We start from the raw sequence: 20,855 nt of genomic DNA on the forward strand, positions 1-20,855 counted from the left end.
GAGTGGCGGAGGAATGAGACCAAACTGTTCCCAGTCACTTTTGATCCTGCCAGTTCAAAGTCCCCATAGAGCAGAGGGGGAGGAAGGGGGTGCCGTGGTTGGGGGGGGTACAGACACCTAGCTTTGACCTTCTGTCTGCGCTCATGTCCTTTGAAAGTTGGCTTGTTTTCATTAAGCCATTCAGAAGCACAGTGCAGGGCCACAGTTTGACTAACTACGAACCCCCTATGGTATCTTTATAAGACATTCTTTACATTTTTGGACTACTAATGTCTTCAATTTTCCCAATTAGGCGTCTATTGCCAGACAGCAATTGAATAATTTAAAACATTTGTAAGACATCTCTGATGTTGTAATGGAATAATTTGTGTGCATATAAAAAAGAAAGAAATGAAAATCTCATTATTGTGCAGGCGTTAAGTGTCTTAACTCTTTTTGGGCTCTCTGTCTTCTCCTCTCTCTCTCTGGTCTGGAATATAGGCTGCTATAATTAGCCTAAAGTCATTGCCATAGTGTGGTCTGACGGTACTTGTTTGTCATTAGCACATTTAACTAGTCATTTGGGTAATGGCTTTCAAGATTGCCTTTGTTTTTACAGAGATATTTTTTTATATGTAAATATTGAGACAATTTCCATAATGTGCTCTTTTTATTCATCATAGAATAATTGATGCATCTTTATTGCTGTGTAAACTTTGGTCTTTGAATGACTGTGTATATAGTTATCATGCCCGTTTTCTTTATTATTATTGCAGTAGTATCTATTATTAACATATGTTGTAAAACATTTATGTGTATTATGTTAACATGGAAAGATACCCGAGAAGCGATTAATTTGAATTATTCCTTTTTTTTCCTAATGGATGGCAGTGTAAAGCTTTAGTGTTATTGGACACCAATTTTAAAGGGTATCTCAGTGGTGGGAATTACTGATTGCTGAATTAACAGCAGCAGGTTTTGAGTTTTCAGCCAGAACCTCAGAAGTTTCCCCTGTGGATATCTCACTCATAATACGCATCATTGAGTAACCAACGACCTTTTCATATGTCTCAGGCCTGGAACTCCCCTTCATGATGATGCCACACCCCCTGATCCCAGTCAGCCTGCCCCCAGCCTCTGTCACGATGGCGATGAGCCAGATGAACCACCTCAGCACCATCGCAAACATGGCCGCCGCAGCACAGGGCCAGAGTCTGCCCTCCAGAATGGTCACCTCTGTTATAAAGGTAAATTTTAAAACAGAATGCAAAGTTATGATACTAGATAGTTGGATGTCACGCTTCCCGTTTCAGTCTACATTGGATATTTATGTCTGGGTGTGTGTTTCTGGCGTTGCTGGGGTTTCAGGAACGGGTGCCGGACAGTCCCTCCCCTGCTCCTTCCTTAGAAGACCACAGGAGGCCCGGCAGTCACCCATCGTCCCACCGCAGCAGCAGTGTGTCCAGCTCCCCGGCCCACACAGAGAGCTCCTCAGACAGGATACGTACGTTTGTCACACAGATAAATGGTGAAGAAAAAAAGCAAATGAGCCCCACAGATCGCTTTACGTCAGCTTAGTAATATTCCTCATGCCAGCTCCTGTCTTGTCATCCTCTCTCCAGCGATACACCACAACGGCCTGTCCATGAACCACGCCCTGCTAGGCCTGTCCCCCAACATCCCACCTGGGCCTAAAGAGGGAGACCTGGCCCACGACATGAGCCATGAAGTAAAGAGGATGCACACTGACAAAGGTGAGTCACTAAAAAGACAAAAAGTTTGCTGTAGTCTACATGATACTCTTTATGCAAGGTAATGAACTGTGATTTATATGTTTGTTTTTTAAACTCACAGTATAAATCTTAAGTTAAGGACTTCTAATTAGCTTTTAGTTCCTTCTATTCAATGTTCACAATGTATGAAAATGACAGATGTTTTGAGAAACAAGTGACTGAATGCTGCATTTATGCTCTACTGGACCGGCTCTATTTAGAAAGCCTATAATATAAGTTGTAAATCAGAGAATTAAGTCTGATAACAGACAAAGGCTCAAATATTTAAAGAGAGCAGAGCAGTTTCGTAAATCCGCAGAAAAATCTGAACCAAATAATATCACAAAATGAGTGGAGGCGAGAGAACCCACTGAGCTAACAGCAGAGACAAGCAGCCCACATTTGGTTAATGTGTCACCAAAGGCAGAATAGTTTTCTCAGCTCATTGCTGGTCAGGGTGCCTTTAAGTGTAATCAACTTTTTGTTGCAATTAGAGTAGAAGATAATATCAATTTTATTACTGAAAAAAATCTAGATACAACTGTAGACCCACCTGAAAACACTAGACTTTTTTTTTTATATCTGTCAATATTGATAACACAATTTGAGAAATTTGTATTTACCCTCTTCATTCTTTTTGCTTCCAGTTTATCCAAGTTGTAGATTGTGTCACTATACTCCTGAAACTAGCCAGTATAACCCTCTAAGACTAAGTGTTTCTGTTTATTATGTACTTTCTACAGACTACAAATCAAAACTGCACTTCAGAAGAGGTAAATTGTGTAGATGTAAATATGTACGGATGTGTATAAATGTTTGGATGCAATGTCGCACACATTTTGCTTGCTGGAGCGATATCTGTACTTTGAACTCCACACAAACACTGTGTTAACTTGCTGTAGATGCTTCACATTTATACAATCCTGATTCCAAAAAAAAAAAAAGTTGGGACATTGTCTCAAATGTGAATAAAAGAGAATGCGGTAATTTGCTAATCCTTGGTGACGTAAATCCAGTTGAAAACTGTACAAAAACCGTGTCTGTTGTGTTCAAACTGATGAACTTTAATTTTTGTAAATATACAATTCTGAATTTGATGCATTCTGTTTTAATTTCCATTTTACACAGTGTGGCAACTTTTATGGAATCTGGGTTGTATTACACACGCTTTGATGACATTTAATGAGCACCTCTTTAAAAAAAAATTATGAAGTGCAAAATAGGAATTTTCTGCAAAAAATACTACTCAACTAATTTTCACTCAAAATGTACATTCCTATATACACCCATGTCCTCTGTCCACTGCAGTTACAGTAAACAGAGTATAATTAGAAAAATAGCATTGAGTTAACAGAAAGATTTCCTTAAATTATGACATGAACATTTCACATTGTGACTATTGAATGTTAGCACTAGAAATATGATTTATGGATCCAGATTTTCAGTTTTCACCATTTTAATCAGATTGTTTTTCTATATTCCAAATACATATAAATATAAATAAGTATGTGGAATAATTAGCCCTTTGTGTAGAGCAGTAGAGTTGCTGACATGTACTTTTTCCTATAATCCTCATTAACTCTCAACTAACAGGGAAAAATATTCAAAATGCTGAACCTCTATCACACTGTCCAGAGTAAATGTTTTTATTATTAATTGCTGGTTTTATTTCATTACAATTTTGCTGTGGTTATTAAAAAAAAAAAAAAAAAGGCAAAAGATAGAAATCTACTAAGCGTGGCGGATTAAATACAAAATGAAGCAAATAATAGATTTTAGTATTCTCTGTTGGTTTTGAGCAGAGCAGGGGCGGGCTGTGCTGTGCTGTGCTGTGCTGGGTGATGCAGGGTGGGGTGAGGCTGATAATGATATTAAAACCACTATGGAAATCATTGAGCTGTATGTTCCCTGATGGCTAGGCTGACGTGAAGATCAGTGTTAGACCTTCACTCACGGGGTGTGAAGCAGTGAATAGTAATAATTATCAGGATCATGAGCTGAATTTATGGGTCACAAACTGTCTAACTGTCTATGCATGTGTGCATGTGTGTGTGTGAGAGACACAGAGTGAGAAAAAAAGAGCAACGCAAACAGGGAAAGAAGGAGATTTAACCAAGTATCCACATACTAAATGAAGTGAATGTTTCCTCAGTAGCAGAAATCTTACTTCTCAACTGAAGTGCCTCCTCCATACTCAGATAATCAACACAAATGGACTGTAATTTCTCCGCAATATTAGAGGAGAAAGCAAATGACCCAGCAATCCACACCAATTCTAGCTAGTTGACCCACACACATCTACCCGCAAACACGCGCTGCATTATCTTTGAGATTGTCAATTCCTAATATGTCACTGGACTTGATTAGGATTCTGAGCTCTCCAGTGTGTGCACCAGAGGTCTCGGGCTGTGGAAAACATTTTTATAAAATAACCCATTAATGCAGAGGAGTGCAACTAAATTAGTTACCAATTTGCTGAGCATGAATTAATGAAGAGAGCTTCTCCCGGCTCCCACAGTTGTAATTTTCATAATAACCCCAGACCTTTATTTGGCAGGTTGTTTAGTTTTTTCGTTTGAAGGTTTTCATTAGTCTAATGAGGACTGTGCAAGGGCGAGCAGTCAGCACAATTTACATGAGGAAGCTATCATAATAAATGAGGCAATTTGAATAACATGCACAGGTTTATGCAGCGAGATAAGAGAGATTGTAGCAGCCAGATTCAGAGGTAACCAATACATTAGAACCAACTAATAACCAAAGTAATTCCAATAAAAGCTTTAAGTGAAGGGAATAAAATTAATGATAGATATATTGAACTGTAATGATATGATACATGATGCATTAGATTAATAAAATAAATGTGTTCCATTGTTAAAGAGGGGTGAGGCCTCACCATCCGAAGCTTTGTTTATAGTGCGCTTTTTAATTAGGCTTGTTCATCGCATCAGTTTGTTTAGATAAATGAGATAACATTCCAATGGTTTAATGATATCTCTCCACTTGTTTGATCTTTATGATCCTGGCAGAGCATTAAATTAATCTCTTGCAATGCACTCTTAGAAGAGAGCACAGTGGGCACAGAGGAAGGATGCAGTGCCCCGGCTCATATGGAAGCTATTTAAATAGCCAGACACCTCAGAGACTGCCACTATAATGTCACATCACTCATATCCTATGAACATGTCTCATCTTTTTCATGTCATCTCTGCTGATGAAGGACAAAGGCTGTTTGTTGTTGTCTAAAAAAGACCATTTCCAAAGTTGTGTCACCCAGTGCAGAGGAACCAGATGGTAGTTTTTTTTGGGCTGTTGTTTGAACTTCATTATTTTTTGTCCAAATTTTGCCCGAGAAAAAAGAAGGAGGGAAAAAAGGCAGATTAGATGATGTGTGAGCAAAAAAGGCTAGTAGAAAGCTAAGTGTTATCTCACATGTGACTAATTGAATTGCTTCAAACAGAAAGTCTGTGGCGATAGCTTCCGACAAGCCTCTGTCTCGTGAAACAGCAGGTAGCTGACAAACAAGGGGAAATTTGAAAGGTATGGAAGCCTTTGGCTGTAAACTCAGTTTGGACATCAAACACTTGACATCATTTTATTTCCTTGGGGAGAAGGTGTTTGAAACACAAGCCATATGTATGTACGTCGAAGTATAAGAGTTTTCTGTAAATACCATGTGGCAGTTTAAGCATTTTGCCAACAACAAATTTCCCCACTTTACCTCAGCCCTCCCACTGCAGTTAAACATGCCACATCTCTTTTACGCAAAGCTAAAACGCCTGACAGCAGAGTCAGAGGCATCTACAGTATGTAAACTGATTCTGTAAACCATATTTTAAAAGCGGGTGATTCACTGGTAATATGATATTGGCACTTCCCTGGAAAACGTTATATATCCTTGTTGACACAACAGGAGATGCACTCATAATGTACTCCCAAGCACAAATGGATGCTTGTGGTGTGTTATGTCACCTCGAGGTGCATCCTTTCATACCTGCTATTAACCGGGCAATCCTTTATGCATCCAGTTCCAGTGTGACCACAATGGACAAAGCTGATTTGCCACGCCTTTTCTTTGTCAGGATGCTGCCTACAAGTCCAGTGGCTGGTGCACTCTCTGCAGTCCCAGTTCACAGTCTGAGTGATGAAGTGGAGCAGGTACCAGTGTCACAGTCTATTACATGCAGCTGCTTTGGGGCAAGGACCTGTGGACACTGATGGGCTCATGTAGAGAGAGGGACATATTTTGAAAAAAAGATGAAAAAGGCAAAAAAATAAAAGTGATTTCCAGCCTTTGTAGTCTTTGTTCTGCCCCTCCTTTGCATAAGCATTTGCAATGATAAAAAGGAAGTTGGGGGACTTTGGGTCAGGCAAAACTTTCTGCATCAGTCGTGCGCTCTTTTTGCGACGTAAATATTTCACTGACATTGATGGTATCTCCGTACAGTATCATTAAAAGTTTGATATGTTCAGTGTAAGCTCCTTCTCTTCATCTTTCTGACTTTAATGCATAGTGTTTTGTTCAGTCCTCCCGATGTCCTTGGCGTTGCAAGCTTCAAACACATGCTGACTACCTGACTTTCCCTAAGTCAGGAGGCAAGATCATTAGCCATCACAACCCTGAAATGTGACTTGGCAGACAATAATGCTTTATGATCAAACAACTTGTCAGTGCGTCCTGTTGAAATGAAAGAGTGCAAAAAAATAATTCAATAGAGGATCAATCAAATTTCCCCAGCCCATGTGAGAGAGATTGCTGATGGTGCAGAGAGGGGCTATTCCTCGAGGACATGGGAGTTCATTTGGATATTTGTTCTCCCCCTCATGAATGTTCCATTGCGTGACACCATCTCCTGCTAATCACATTTCACTGAAAAGGGGGGATGCTTTTAGGGACGTTGAAAAGAGAGAGGTTCTTTTTAATCTTTGAAATGCCTCAAAAGTGACAGAATGCTTTCTCCTGCCAAGACGTGAGCCTCGGATGGGGAGATAAATATGCTGTGGTCAGCTAAGTGTATCTAGTGAGCAGAGAGGCAAATTTAATAATGCATTATCATTCACTGGCGAAGGTGAAATCTCCCTGTCCATCAGAAGGCTGAGGCCTGTTTCATGTTACCCTTCACTGCAAATGAACAAGTGCTTTACTCAGCCATACCAGAGATGCACAGTAGGCACCAGTGCTCTACTATATATGCCTCTCTGGACTGTCAGGAAAGCAGGTCTGTAATCAAAGCAATCATCTCTCAGTCTTGACTGGAGACATTAATGATCACAGCCTTTAGTCCTGATAAAACTGTTTTGAACAATAACCTCCGTTTTTTTGTTGTTGTTCTCCCTCTCCGAGAACACAAGGTGCGTTTTACATATCTGAGCATCTGCTATTATGCAGATTATGGGAACATATTTACCCGAATGCCCTTGGACAACAGCATTAAACAATTATGAAGATTATGTACAATGCAGAAAATTTGCGATTCAAAACAATTCATATCTTCGCAGTGGCAACTGTTGCAGACAGATAAGGTTGACCCTGAATATGTATTTCTGTACTTTTGGAGACATTCTGTGGGGTTGTTTGTATAATTTAATATTTACATGTAAACAGTAATTAAGTGATGCTGCCGACATGCCAGGGCCAGGCTCTGCCAAGGTAAACACCAGCCCTAGTAGTTTGCCACAGTCCATCATGTTTACAGACTTGCAGAGCCGAGTGCTGTTTGTGTGCTCTTCCTTGGCAAAGCCCATAAAACACAACCAATTGGATGCCGAGTGTTGAACACAGTCACTCTTATCGTCTGGCAGTCTGCTCGCTGACTTGAGGACATTGTGAGTCAAACCTTTAAATTTTCACTCTGCGATAATTACGCCGCTATACTTGAGCTTTTATATCCTTTCACTGAGAAAGTAAATCATTCCTAATAAAGAGAGGAAGAATAGGGGGCGGAGGGAAAAGTGCTTGAGGACTAATTCTCTTCACTCCCTCCCTCTCTGCTCTCTATTCTGCTTTTTGAAAGCCTTTCTCTGAGTATTCCAGTCACCTTGACTTTGCAGCTGCAGCCTTATAGTCTGTTGCTTATCCTGCCTAACCCCAGCCTGTCAATTAGGTGTTTAAAAATTAATCTCTTTAACTGGAAATACCATGCCAGCTTTCTTCCGTCTGTAAATGAAGTGTTATTAATTCACACAGCGCAAAGCCAGTGTTATGAATAATGTTATCAAAACAGATTTCCACACGTTTAACACGTCGCTCCTATTAAAACCCCTTAAGTATTTTTATAACTGTGAAACCGGGACTACTAATGGATTTGCATCCATTTTTGAGCTGCTACAGCAGGCAGCCACGGAGCAAGTGCTCCTAAGCCAGGCCTTTTAAAGTTTACATTTCCCATTTCCTCTTTTGTTCTTTCATCTTCATTTAAAAGCAGCTCAGTATATCCAGTCTGGATTAGCGCCAGCCATCGTCGACGCTCGTTCAGCAGCAACAGAACGGCATTGCCGCTCCCTGTAGGATTGCAATGCCAGGCAATGACACCAATGTGTCTCCTGTCCCCCCCACCCTCCCAAACCCAGTGAAGCTCTGATCTAGCAGCAGGCTATCTGGCCAACCACACCAAGCTAATACTTGTTCCATTAAAACCTGGTGATTACGGGGGATTTCCTCTCTGTTTGTTTGTTTGAATGCTTAATTATCAATATGTAATTGGCATGTGTATTGTGATGTTGGGAGCATATTCGGTGGCATATTTTACTGGAATGCACATTGCTATCGGGTGGAAACAGGACTCCCCAGTCACTGTCTAAGTTAAGCTGCATGAGAAGTTGCTCTAATGAATTAATAAATGCTAAACAAAGGAGAACTAAACAAAGAGTGAGAAATAAATGGCTTGATGATTAGTGGGTCAGAGAGATTAGTGGGGTATACAGTACAAATGATCCCCTTCTGAAATGGGAATGATTCAGGCAAAATACCCAATCAATAGTTGAGGCCAATTTAATCTCTGGGATTCTTCTGTCAATAAACGGACCCGGTCAACGGAGGTCAATATGCAAAGACAATCTAAACACCTTCAAAGTGCCTCACTATAATGTCCTTCTCTGAGTATTATCTGCTTGACAGTTTGGGCTCATAGTCAATAGGTGAATTACAGAAATCTATTCATGTCTGCCTGGCTGTCATTTTCTTTTCTTTTTCGTTTATTTTTCTTCCTCTCCGCCCTGAGCCTCACTCATGCGCCAGGGTTGACTAAAAACCGAGCTGATGCATTTAGCGCTGTGATCTCTAACCTTTAATCACCTTCCCCCGTTCTGTTTCGACCATTCTAACTGTGATCGGCTCTCTACAAAATGCCATTTTGTCTCCACTACTGTTCGCTTTAAGAGCTCATTTGAAGGTGTGCGCTGGCAGAAACAAAAGTCCTGTATGCTTTTATGCAGTCATCACAGTCAGCCAAGCCTGTAATCCTCAGAGGTCCGATAATGACATAGCCCCTGCATTTATTACATGGAGGAGAGGAGAGAGGGAAAACGCTGACTTTGAACAAATGAACACTCTGACCTTTATGCAATAAATATGACATGGGCCGCATAAAAAGACAAGATATCTTCCTCCTGAATGGAAGTCAACACGGATTCTGCTCCCTTGCCTCTTGCACTCTCTGTTTCCATTTTTCTCTCCCCCACACTCTCTCTCTTGCTATTTTTCCCTCCCTCTTTTTCCGGCTAACAGTTACACAAATGATGAAATCGATTTTAATTGTTTGAACCGTATTATTGCAATCTGTGCTCCAAAATCACAATTTGTAGTTCATAATTTCCTCTGCTGCAACAGTGTTACACACAATGCACATTGGAGAATATTATGGGAAATCACTTGTCAGTATTGTAATCTCCATGCATGATTACATTTTTAAATTTCATCATTAGCAGGTGTTTTCTCAGCAATGAAAGCAATAAAAAATATTCTTTATCCACACCAGGAAAAGACAGTTTTAACAGAGAGAATCAACCTTTAACAGTGTCTTTTGTAGTCTCGCTGTGATCCCAATTGAGCATTGCGATTGTCTTCTTTTGTCACCTCAGACCGCCTCTCTGACAGTAAAGGATTTATGGTTATTTCCTCCATGCAGCCTGTCCATCTGTGGCTCTATCTTCATGTGGCCTTGAGAATACGATTCAATTTATTAAGGCAAAGCAATGGACTCATTACTTTAAAAAGGTGGCAAGAGAGAGGGTGAGAGAGAGGGAGAAGTGACACACTGAATTGGTTATTAATGGAAAGGCACAGCCATAGGGCAGTTGAAATTTAATGATATCCTACAAGAAAATATGAGGGTGTCACTCTCCAAAAAGTCATGCTAAATGTCAACATTTTAAGGTCTCGGCGCTAATTTTATGCCTGTGCACAGTAATGTTTTGGAGAGCATTTAGGAAACACGGCCCAGTGGCCAGCCTGATTATCCCGCTCACCTTCTCTCCTCTCTCCAAATGGGTTTGTGCAGCAAGCGATTTCATCTCTAAGTGAAGGGAACATTAGGGAGGGGAGAAAGAGAGAGCGATAGAGGAAAACACGCAGTTTGATTTTCATGCTGTGATAAGAGAGTGGGAGCCAAATGTTACCTGTTAATCTAGCCCAAACCGACCGGGGCTCTTGACTTTGTCCCCCAGCAGGGATGGGGCAAACACTCATTTTCCTCTCTCCGTGATGAAAAGGAAATTAGCTTAAATGTGATGAGGGCACATTAGTGTGTGTGCTGTGCATGTGTGTAATGAGTGTGTATGTGTTTCGAGGGTTTTTTGTTTGCATTCATCTGTGTGCATGTGTTTTCTCTTTATTCACAGTGTATACAGGACATTGCATACACATATGCACAACATATGCAAGTGATAGTCATTCTAAAGGAATTTGTCTTTATCGCACACTTTCTTGCGGTGTGTCCTACGGCTTCTTGCTTTAAGAGGAGTGTGCCTGCAAGTCAATCTAATATTTTAATCCAATTTTTTTTGTCCAGATTATAAAATGTTCTGGTACCATTTTCCCTTCCCAGTTGCGATACTTGAATTTACTTATCAAACGATATAGATTCAATATCAGTGTGTTAAAAATGTATACTTATAAATATTTTAAAAAGGTGTGATAACATTGCTATAATCGTTGTATGACCTGGCTCAGATTAAACCCTTTGAATAACACAAAGGAATAAATACAGAGAATAAATGCCTTAGAACTTTCTTTTGTTACCTAGTTTGACAGCCAGTCATATCTGAAAATGAACCTAAATGAATTCATTTAAGGGAATAAGTTATAAGTAAATTAATTATAAAGTAAAATGAATCCTTTTCAGATTCATCAGTTATTTTTTTTCCAGAACTGATGATTTATTTTTCATATCTGTTGAGAGCTGCAAATTCTCAGTACAGATTGGGCAGGATGTACAGATCAGGTGTAGTGTAAATTAGCTAAAAAAATTTGTTTGATAACATGTTAATTAACATTAACATGTTAATGGGTTTGTGCATGGACTTGTGTACTCGCCAATACCTTTTCCATCATTTTAGGCTGTATTGAAGGCATTTCTCGTTTTGGTATAAGAACTCTAGTCCAGGTGTGAGGAATAAATTAATTTCAACCTTTGTTAACACTTGGAATCCTGCTTTCACAAGTGTGCCAAAAACAAGAGACATAAACTTATATCAACAGTTATTAAGATAAGCCCATACAATAAGAGCTCTTATTTAAAACTATCATGCAGTTCGAGCTGAATTTATTTAGTCTGAAAGACCCTTCAGAGTGCAGACATCCTTTGCAAGATAAGCTGGGCTCATGTTTTTTTAAAGTGCTCAAATTGCATGCAACTACTTTTTTTTTGCCCAGCTCTGCATCACTGCATTTGTACCAGAAGACAGATATTTCCCTTGACAAGATTTTCCAAATCCAGCGCTTTAAGTGCAGGTGGAATAATGCTGTGTTAGCTGCTAATGGCTGTCCGAGAGGTCATAACTACTCCATTTGAAGGAGGCTGGTTTCTCCGCAGACCTGGCAGGTCAAATCTAATGTAATTGTGCAGTGAAAAGCAGTGCCTTGCTTTGTGTTGGCTGTGCTGACAACCTCCAGGTTTAGCATTCAGTTCTCCTGCTGGGAGGAACACAGGTTTGCAAGGACAAAGGCTTCACCTGTCAATATATCACACTGACTGGCCAGCCAAATGTACCTCTGCTCTCCCTCTCTCTTTCCCCCTCTCTCCTATCTCTCTTCCTCTCTGTCAGTCTTTCATTCTCTGCACACCCATTCTTTTCCAGCCTCCTCTTCCTCAGACTCTGCCTCACCTATCTATCCATCCATCCATCTTCTGTCTTCAACCATCTATCTCTCATTCCTGGCATCCTTCTCGTCCTCTTTCTCTCTCTTTGTGTGTCTTTCTGTATCTTCCTCTCCTCTCGCTCACACTGCCTTCGTGTGAGGACTCAGCTGAAATGTCCTGAGGGACCCAGTTTCAAACACAGGAACCAGAAACATATGGCACATTTTCAACTCCCAAGGTCAATTACAGCTATTTATCCAGAGATTGCAGCTAAATTTCCCAAGGTTTCTTCTAGATTTACCGCAGATTGCAATGTGTGTCTGTCACATTTTAAATCAGGCCAGTTTCCTCTGCTTCCCTCCACTCCCTGTGACTTTCCATCAAATATTTCAAAGGCTTTCAAGTGGGTTTTAGACATGTTTTATCTCTGGTTATCATGTGCCCCATCTTTTTTGCCTCAGCTTTGCTAGGTCCAAGTGCCGCTCGCAACACAAATCTAATAACATGTAAATTGGAGATAAGCCCAGATCCCTCCAAGTGATATTTTTTACATTCATAGTTTGTCAAGTCAATTCCTGGGCCCCTGTTTTAGCAGCACAACACATGAGGAGTGAGAAAATTAACTGGATAGGTGATTCATCATTGCTAGCACACTGTCAAGGACTCCCTCTGCAGCTATTGAGAGCAGGGTGGAGGAGGAGGACGGAGAGGGGAGGGGGGCGTTGTTTTAAATTATGGCATTTCATTCAGAATGCATTGTATTTACAGCGTCCCATTTTTATTTGTGGCTCCTATTATCCGCCGAAACAGTTGTGCATGAAATGTTATTTGTGACAGGGGTGACCTGCGAGTGTTTTTCCACACAGTATTTCATAGTCGGGGGCCTTAACTGTACCTTTACCGTACGGTAAGCACAAGAGGCTGTCACAGCTGCTGTTGGCAGCCTTGCTAGTGGAGAAATATCACCTGGAAACAGAGTACTCCATTCCACCGGCCCCCATCACTCCAACGCCTGTCGCTGTAATTAAGTTGAAGTCAATGATTCTGAAGCAATGGTGAGAAATAAACATGCAAACACATGCCAGCTTTTGCAGCCAGGCACAGAGAAAAAGAGGGGGTGGGGTGGTGGGGGAGTTGGGGGGCGATAACATTAGAAGCGCAGAAACCACAGATCTAGATCGTGTTCCGCTGGAATTTACATTTGAGTTTCATTAAGCCAGTTTTGATTATATTGATTAAATTAGCCACTTATTAGCTTCCCATTTCTTTCTTTTTAAATGCCTGTATTTATGCATAGCTCCTGGTGGAAATGTTATCTGACAAGGGGTGCTGTACTGTAGTTGGAGTCTGTCGAACAAAACACGCTGTTTGCTTTTCCCAGAGCATGACAGGTTGTTTCCCCTGCAACAAAGCCATCAAATATTCTGTGTGATCCAACATTGTGTTGGAGGGGAGGCCTGCTGAGTGGGAAGCCGGAGTTTGTTAAAGCAATGATTTATGATTAATGCCAACACTAAATAAGGGACAAAGTGCCTACAGTACAAATCAATTACAAAGCTACAACAGCAGACCTTTCCCCGAGGTCTACTAACGTCTCTAGTTGTTATGGTGATTTTATTGGAGGTGGGTGATGCATGCATATAATACATGCAATACATCTATATCAACCTGAGCTGGAGCCAACTGTAATGCTTTTGATCTTTGATTAGCTATTTTATTGAGATAAAATGGAACTTTCATGTTGTGCCACTGTATAAGGAGAGTGCATTTTATATTTCCACCCAGACGCCCACCTCAAAATGCAGACAGGACTGCAGCAAACAAAACAAATTACCACAGGAGTGGCTTCTTAAAAGTAGGCAATTCATTATTTTTATGAAGTCAAATTATAAACAAATTTTAATCCATTAGGCAACCATCCATTCTAATTAATCAACAGGAGTGAACTCCATCTGAAAAAGGAGAAAGGTTGTTTACTCTCTCCACGGACCAGCGGTGCATATTTCACCGTCTTCCCCTCTCGGAAAAAAAAAAAAATCATCTTCAAATTACAAACCTAAACTGTGAATCCTAACACTCGACTTTTGGCGCGGGGATGTTTCCAGGGCATTTGCAGATGCTTGAAATAATCTCCAATGTTTTTGCTCAATCTGCTCTGAGGATGGGTGAAATAAATACTTTAAACTAATTAATGTAAGACCAGCTGTTCCCAGCACTTGGCTAGCGTTGGTGAATATTGATGGGAGGGAGAGGCAGGGCTGTTCAGCTCCACTCGCTGTTTGTACAAGATTCAGCCTGCCACATAAACAGATATGAATACTGGATGAGAGCAGAGAGGTGCTGTGCACAACACAGCCAGGGTTCCACATTACAAATAAAAGTTTTTCCCCCTTTCCATTAAATTAACAATTAAACAGCTGATGGTGCAGACTTCCTGCAGAGACCTTTTTAGACTGGATGCGTTTAATAATTCGTCTCCCTGCAAGATGGTAGCAGTTACAAATTGTTGGCTTGATAAAAGCTCACTGGACAAAAACATGTGTCAGATCTGATGGGGCAACAAACGCCAGTGTCTGACATACTGTTTTAGTTCGACCAGGCTGTATCTGTGTCTGCCGGTTTGCCGCCTGCTTTTTCTCCCTCCCTCTTCTGCTCCTCTTTCCTCCTCTGAGGCCTGGTGGAGAGGCTGGACAGCAGATGGCAGGGCCCTACCCCTCAGCCGGTGATGAATGGAGGATGATGTCATCTTAGGTTTGACAGGCACCCGTGCGTGCATACACAAAGGAAGCCCGAGCCTCTGGGGTCGAACTGCGGGCCTGCTTCTGATTTTGGAGTCCACATGACATCTCTTAAATGGGGGAAGCTGGATTTATGTCCTGGTAGATATTGTTTAACCCCACACTCAGGCCTTGAGAAGAAGCAATACAAAGGAATCTCCAAGGGACCAGTCAGTCCACTATATTTCTGAGAGGAAGGGAGAGCTGGGATTGGCTGCTGGAGATCAATACAGACCCAGTGTTTGCTACTGGTCTATTCAAGTCAGGGTCAATATGTGTCAGCATCACATATTCAACCACTTAGTTTGTTTTCAGGTTTCACAAATAGTATTCTATGAATGATTTATAAAATTTCAATGTACTTTTCTTTGCAGAAGACAACTCAATGTGCACCCCAACAGCAAGAGATAGCTACGAGAGGTTGTCACTGGCTGGACAGGCTCTGCCTCCTGGCTTCCCCTCACCATTTCTCTTCCCAGATGGCTTGTCGTCAATAGAGACTCTCCTCACCAACATACAGGTGAGTTGTGCAATCATAACAAGATTGAGTTAACCCATATTGACACAACAAAACCCATTTTAGCAGCAGTTTATACTGATTGTTTATACAGTATAGTAGAATCCCTGCACCGTACCTTTACCATACTCATTTAGCCACGCCTACATCAATAAGTGAGAAAGAAGCCTGGAAAAATCATCTAACTTTGATTGTTTCAAGCTGTTCATGTGATTTGGGGCGTATTTGAAATTATTCTGATGCCACATGTTTGCCGTAGATCAAGGACACAATCCTGCTCAATATGTCTGTCACAGTGTCTTTGCTTGATCAAGCACTGGGGGCACCAAAATTAAACATTGATAAATTCTTTATGCGTTGCCTTAAAAATATATTGACGATATACTTATGGAGCTCAAGACTGTCTTCTCCAGAAAAAAAAACAGCTTACTCTAGATTTTTGTTTAAACAGCTCAGAACAGACAAAACATAAGACACAGCTTTTCTTTAACCAGAATGGCAAACTTTCCATTAACATCACTATTGCCCCAATCTGTTTCTAACATCACTCCTTCTTGACCTTGGATATTTTAACTCAAGGTCCACTAACTAGCTTTTTCTGAAGAGTTCTGAACAGCTGTTGCAACTGGCAAACAAGCAAACTCCATCTGGTGAAAAAGGCAGATTTCTTTGAGATCTTCTGAAAAAAGCTAAAAAAGACAATGATTTTTTTTGGGGGGAACATAGTAGCACTTAGTAATAATCTTGAATAAATCTAAATAAATGAAGTCTATATTTATTACAGAATGAGGTAACATAACGTGATTGAATTACTCCAGGCGGAACTAACGTAAAAGGCTCGCTCTTTGACTCACTTCTATGTGAAGTGGCGGACTGTTTTTTACCGTCTCTACATTCATTGCAAATAAACACTTTCTATGGCCAAACAAACAAAGAAAAACGAGCTCTGACTTTGGAGGATGAATCTTAAATAACATGTTAATGTAAAAGTATGATCCAAAAACACACCTACACCTACACCATAGGGGCCGCCAAACAGAACTAAATGGAGATTTAGAAATTTAAGATTAGATTACTCCAACTAATTGCAACTACCTTCAGCATTACCACAGCCAAAAACACTCATGGGTCAATTTGAAATCCATTGACACTTTATTTTGTCACCAAGATAAATATAAGCAGGTGTATTTAAAGCCGAACTTTTCCCACAATTTAAGGCTTTTACATGCAAAGTTGTCTTGATAAAGACTCTCTGCAAGAGCATATTTTTTAGTCAGAAAGGTGGTCGTCATCCCAATCATCCTAACTTTAACCAAGTAGTATGAGTTACTGCAACTAACTTTACCATTACCACAGTCAAAAACACTCATGGGTCAATTTGAAATCCATTGACAATCTATTTTGTCACCAAGTCCCAAAGAGAAAACCAAGCAGGTGTATTTAAAGCCATACTTTTTCAAAAATGTAAAGCTTTCCATGCAAAATCATGTTGGTAAAACTCTTTGCAATGATGTAGATTCCCTGCAAGAGCTCATTTTTAGTCAGTAAGGCTGCCGTCATCCCCATCCTCCTTCCAGTATAGTTAACATGAACATCAGGATCACAGATACACTCAACTGTAAATCTGCATACCTTAACAGCACAAGTGCCATTTAGTCTTCAGCTCAAACACCCTCAGTCAGAAAGATGAATGTATTTGCTCTCTGTCTGAGTGTAATGATGTGTGTACACTGCTGCCCTTCTCATTGCACTTGTACCGTTGGCATCAGAGTCCTGCTTCTCCTTTGGCTCCGTGTGGTAATTAGAAAGCCACAAGTAAACCCGTCGCAAGCTCCCAACACTCCACTAAGTCATCTTTGATAATGATCTTCGCCTTGAATATTTATATACAAATCAACAAAATGAAACCAAGCAGAAAATTAAGATAAAGCAACTTAGAATAAATTGGGGTCAGAAGAACCAACAATTAGTAAGATATAGCCCAGTGCATTTGATATAATTGCATGTGGATGGGGAATAATTGTGATGAAAATGGCCGCGGCGCTGTACAGCTTTCACACCAGAATGCAGTATGTTTCAATTCAGGACTGTCAGGAGTATATTTGGAATGGCAGTAATGTAATTGATACATGATGAGATACTTGTCATTCATATTATTCATTCCTGCTGTGCCGTGTGAGGAGCTTGAAAATGTGCTACAGAGACTAATTCTGTATATCAATTCCAATCCAGTTACTTTTGTCAGCTGCGCCGTTAAATGGCAAGAGAGGTATAGGAAGAAACATAAAGATATAAAGAGTCAGAGTGAAGATGCTGACCTCGCCTATAAACCTTTTGCCCTCTAGTTGGTAGACTGGAGCTTTGACCACGAGGTGAGCTCCGTCTTAACCTTTAGTGTGAAAGGGCTGAACAGCATTTCCTTCCTCTTTCTTACATTTCCTCCTTCAACCTCTGGAGTTTTAGGGTATTTTTTTTGCAGTTTTTCACTTTTTATTCTGCTTCTATATACCACTTAAAAAATTTTTAACATGCCATGTTTGGGTTCATTTTTTCAGCCCAATCTCACATATTTGACCTGATAATAATTTTTTCATTTTTTCATCAACATTTTGAATACAAAAGAACAACATAAAATCAGATTTTGAAAATGATGTTTTCGCACTCTCAAAAACGCGATCACGCTCGCTGAAGAATTTTAAATGTGGCAAAAATAAAAACAGGTTGCAAATATCCACACATAAGGGGTAAAATGAAGATGTGATTTAGTTTTACGTTTTTATACTAATATATATTTGACCTTATGTCCAGTTCTGCTTGGCCTATCATCATCATCAAAAAAAAAAAACTGGCATGGAGTTTAAAGCCAGTACTTTAGAGTTAAGTTGACTCAATGTTTTTTGTTGCTTCGTTTTTATGTTGTGATGTCATGAAGAAGTCATGTGATCTTAAAGGATCTTCTCTCTGGGTCGGTTCCGACGGCTCTAGAGTCTAATGTCTATCCACACTTGTATTTAACAGCTTTGACCAAAAGGGGTCAGACATTCCCAGCACTGCCACGTTATTATTCATTATTTAAAAATTGATTATCACAAAACTCTGGTCGATTTCAGTTCAAGTTTCTGGATTTTTGTGGGACCTGTGGAGCTGCTAAAAGATTTCAGATAAAAGGAAAGGTGGTACTACACCTGAAAGGAAACATGTAGCAGCAGTCAGTTTCTGGCCCTGTGTTCTGCTTCACTGCTGTGGGCAGCACGAAGAAGTGCTGTGACACACTTTCAGTGTGGTTTGCTGTCACTTCATCTTGATGCTCTTAAATAGCCCACATCACTCTCTTTTTTTCTGCTGCTCTCTCTGCCTTTTTTCCTCTACATCTCTGTGTTTACATATCTATATATATGTGTGTGTGTGTGTGTGTGTGTGTGTGTGTGTGTGCGTGCGCGTGCAGGGCCTGCTCAAAGTGGCTATTGACAACGCGCGGGCTCAGGAGAAGCAGGTGCAGCTGGAGAAGACAGAGCTGAAGATGGAGCTGTTCAGAGAGAGGGAGCTCAGGGAGACTCTGGAGAAGCAGCTCGCGATGGAACAGAAGAACAGAGGTACTGCCTGACGACTAGCTGGCACTGGATCCTCGCTGTCAGCCGCGTGTGTGTGTTCGTAGGGGCATACGTAAACGTGTGTATTTTCTCAGGCCTGCGCTCATGTAGACGTGATAGCTCCTGAGTGTACATACAGCTCTGCATGTATGTTTAATGTTTCTTATTGCAGCGCTGACATGCCCGGCTGCGTTTCTTTAGTTACACATACAGTGATCTGCTTAGCGCCGATTTTCCCGCTCTTAGTCAGTTGACATAATTGGTAATACACATTAACTTAGAGAAATTCACTCCCCGTCTCATGTTAAATGCATCAGCTCATATGCTAACTGTGTCGTTTATGTTTAATGAGAGAAATTCATGAAAAATATCCCAATAAATTTTTCAATTTGCTTTAATTCCCCCCAGCAGTTTGTTAAGTCGCAGTCAGTATTGTCCTTTATTAAGGAAGATCTTTATATATTATAAAATATTTAGCTTTAATTGATTTCCCTTTTCTATTATGGTGTGCTAGATTTTAAAAATGAGGCTATTATCTTTTCCTGCTAGAATGCGGCACTTACAATAATCAGATTTCAGTCTAAAATAAGGCTCTGCTAATTTGCCCCATAGCTCATTTATTGTCAATGTGGTCTTCCTTCGTTCAGCAATCATTCAGAAGCGTCTGAAGAAGGAGAAGAAGGCCAAGAGGAAACTCCAAGAAGCTCTGGAGTACGAATCCAAGAGGAGAGAGCAGGCCGAGCAGACCCTGAAGCAGCCCTCGCCCTCTGACAGCATGCGCTCACTCAACGGTCAGAAGTTCCACAGTGAGAAACTGTTACTCTGCATTTCACTTCCAACACTAAGAGCTTTTTAGTGGGGTTTCTAGTGGGACACATCTGGGGGGGAAAGCACATGTGTCAACTGAAATGTGACTTTTTTAGGAGATAAAAGTTACCTTTAGCAAATATTTGGAAATGACCGATCCTAAAAAAATAAATTATTTTATAGCAGCACTAATAAAATAACTCCCATCTGTACAAGTATCTTATAAAGAAAAGATAAGAAATAAATACATTAATACTGTTACCATTCTCATTATTACAATAAAGTTTTGTACCCTGTGCAACAGGGCTGCAAGTCATTTTTATTTACCTTGTATAATAATCCGTTGGTCTTGATTACATATTAGGGTCATTGTAGGCAAACAAACAAGAGGCAGGGGAAGGGCTAATATTGAAAAAAAACCAACACAGAATTATCAAATAAAGTTGTTAATTTTCAAGAAAAAAATGAATGATATTCTCTGAAATTAAAGTGGCACATTTATTATTAAAAAATGCACAAATTTAAGTGAAAAAAGTTCTGAAATTATAGTCACACATTTAGGAGGAAAATGCTTTTTTGTTGTTGTTGTTTTTTTGGTCAAGGACCAACATCTCTTCACTTTGACGGGTAGCCCACCCTGTGTAGTATGCCTAATCAAATTAAACACTTCAATCAAGTTTAATCAATAAGGAAATACTTCTGATTTTAGCCCAGAATCACCATATTATCATAAGCATCTGGTCTTGAAGAGACATTGCTGTGAATTGAGGCCATTCAGCAGATAACAGCGTATTGATTTATTGATTGTGCATCAGGAACTACACATTAATGGACAGATACAAAATCTTGTATCTGTCCATTACTTTGAGAGGATACAAATTTTCGAACTGTAATCTAGGTAATTCAGCATTTTTTTTCTCTGATTATTACCCCCTCCCGCCACCTCAGTTATTTATTTATTATTTTTTAAATTTACCTACAATGGCCCTAATATGTGTAGTCAATCATGTTCTTGGTGATTAATTTTGTTTATGATCGTGAAAGAAAATCCTTATTACAGATATTTCAATGTCTTGTTTTGTCCAACAAAGAGTTCAAAAGCCCCAAAATGTATG

General features: G+C 40.1%; 1 protein-coding gene across 9 annotated transcripts in view; it reads left to right on the top strand.

Annotated features, from left to right (window-relative positions):
- dachd (dachshund d) overlaps nucleotides 1-20,855 on the top strand; it is a 98,770-nt gene that overhangs the window by 70,989 nt on the left and 6,926 nt on the right. Inside the window, exons 4-10 of one of the 9 annotated variants that reach the window (XM_059342849.1) lie at nucleotides 1,054-1,226; nucleotides 1,348-1,507; nucleotides 1,602-1,733; nucleotides 2,495-2,524; nucleotides 15,201-15,346; nucleotides 18,789-18,936; nucleotides 19,581-19,739. In XM_059342849.1, coding sequence (XP_059198832.1) covers nucleotides 1,054-1,226; nucleotides 1,348-1,507; nucleotides 1,602-1,733; nucleotides 2,495-2,524; nucleotides 15,201-15,346; nucleotides 18,789-18,936; nucleotides 19,581-19,739 — 948 coding nt within the window. Of the gene's footprint in view, nucleotides 1-1,053; nucleotides 1,227-1,337; nucleotides 1,508-1,601; nucleotides 1,734-2,494; nucleotides 2,525-15,200; nucleotides 15,347-18,788; nucleotides 18,937-19,580; nucleotides 19,740-20,855 lie in introns of all 9 variants that reach the window. The other 8 variants (XM_059342848.1, XM_059342850.1, XM_059342851.1 and 5 more) reach the window with 8 other exon arrangements.

This window comes from Centropristis striata, chromosome 10 (genome assembly GCF_030273125.1).
Source record: "Centropristis striata isolate RG_2023a ecotype Rhode Island chromosome 10, C.striata_1.0, whole genome shotgun sequence".
NCBI lineage: Eukaryota > Metazoa > Chordata > Actinopteri > Perciformes > Serranidae > Centropristis > Centropristis striata.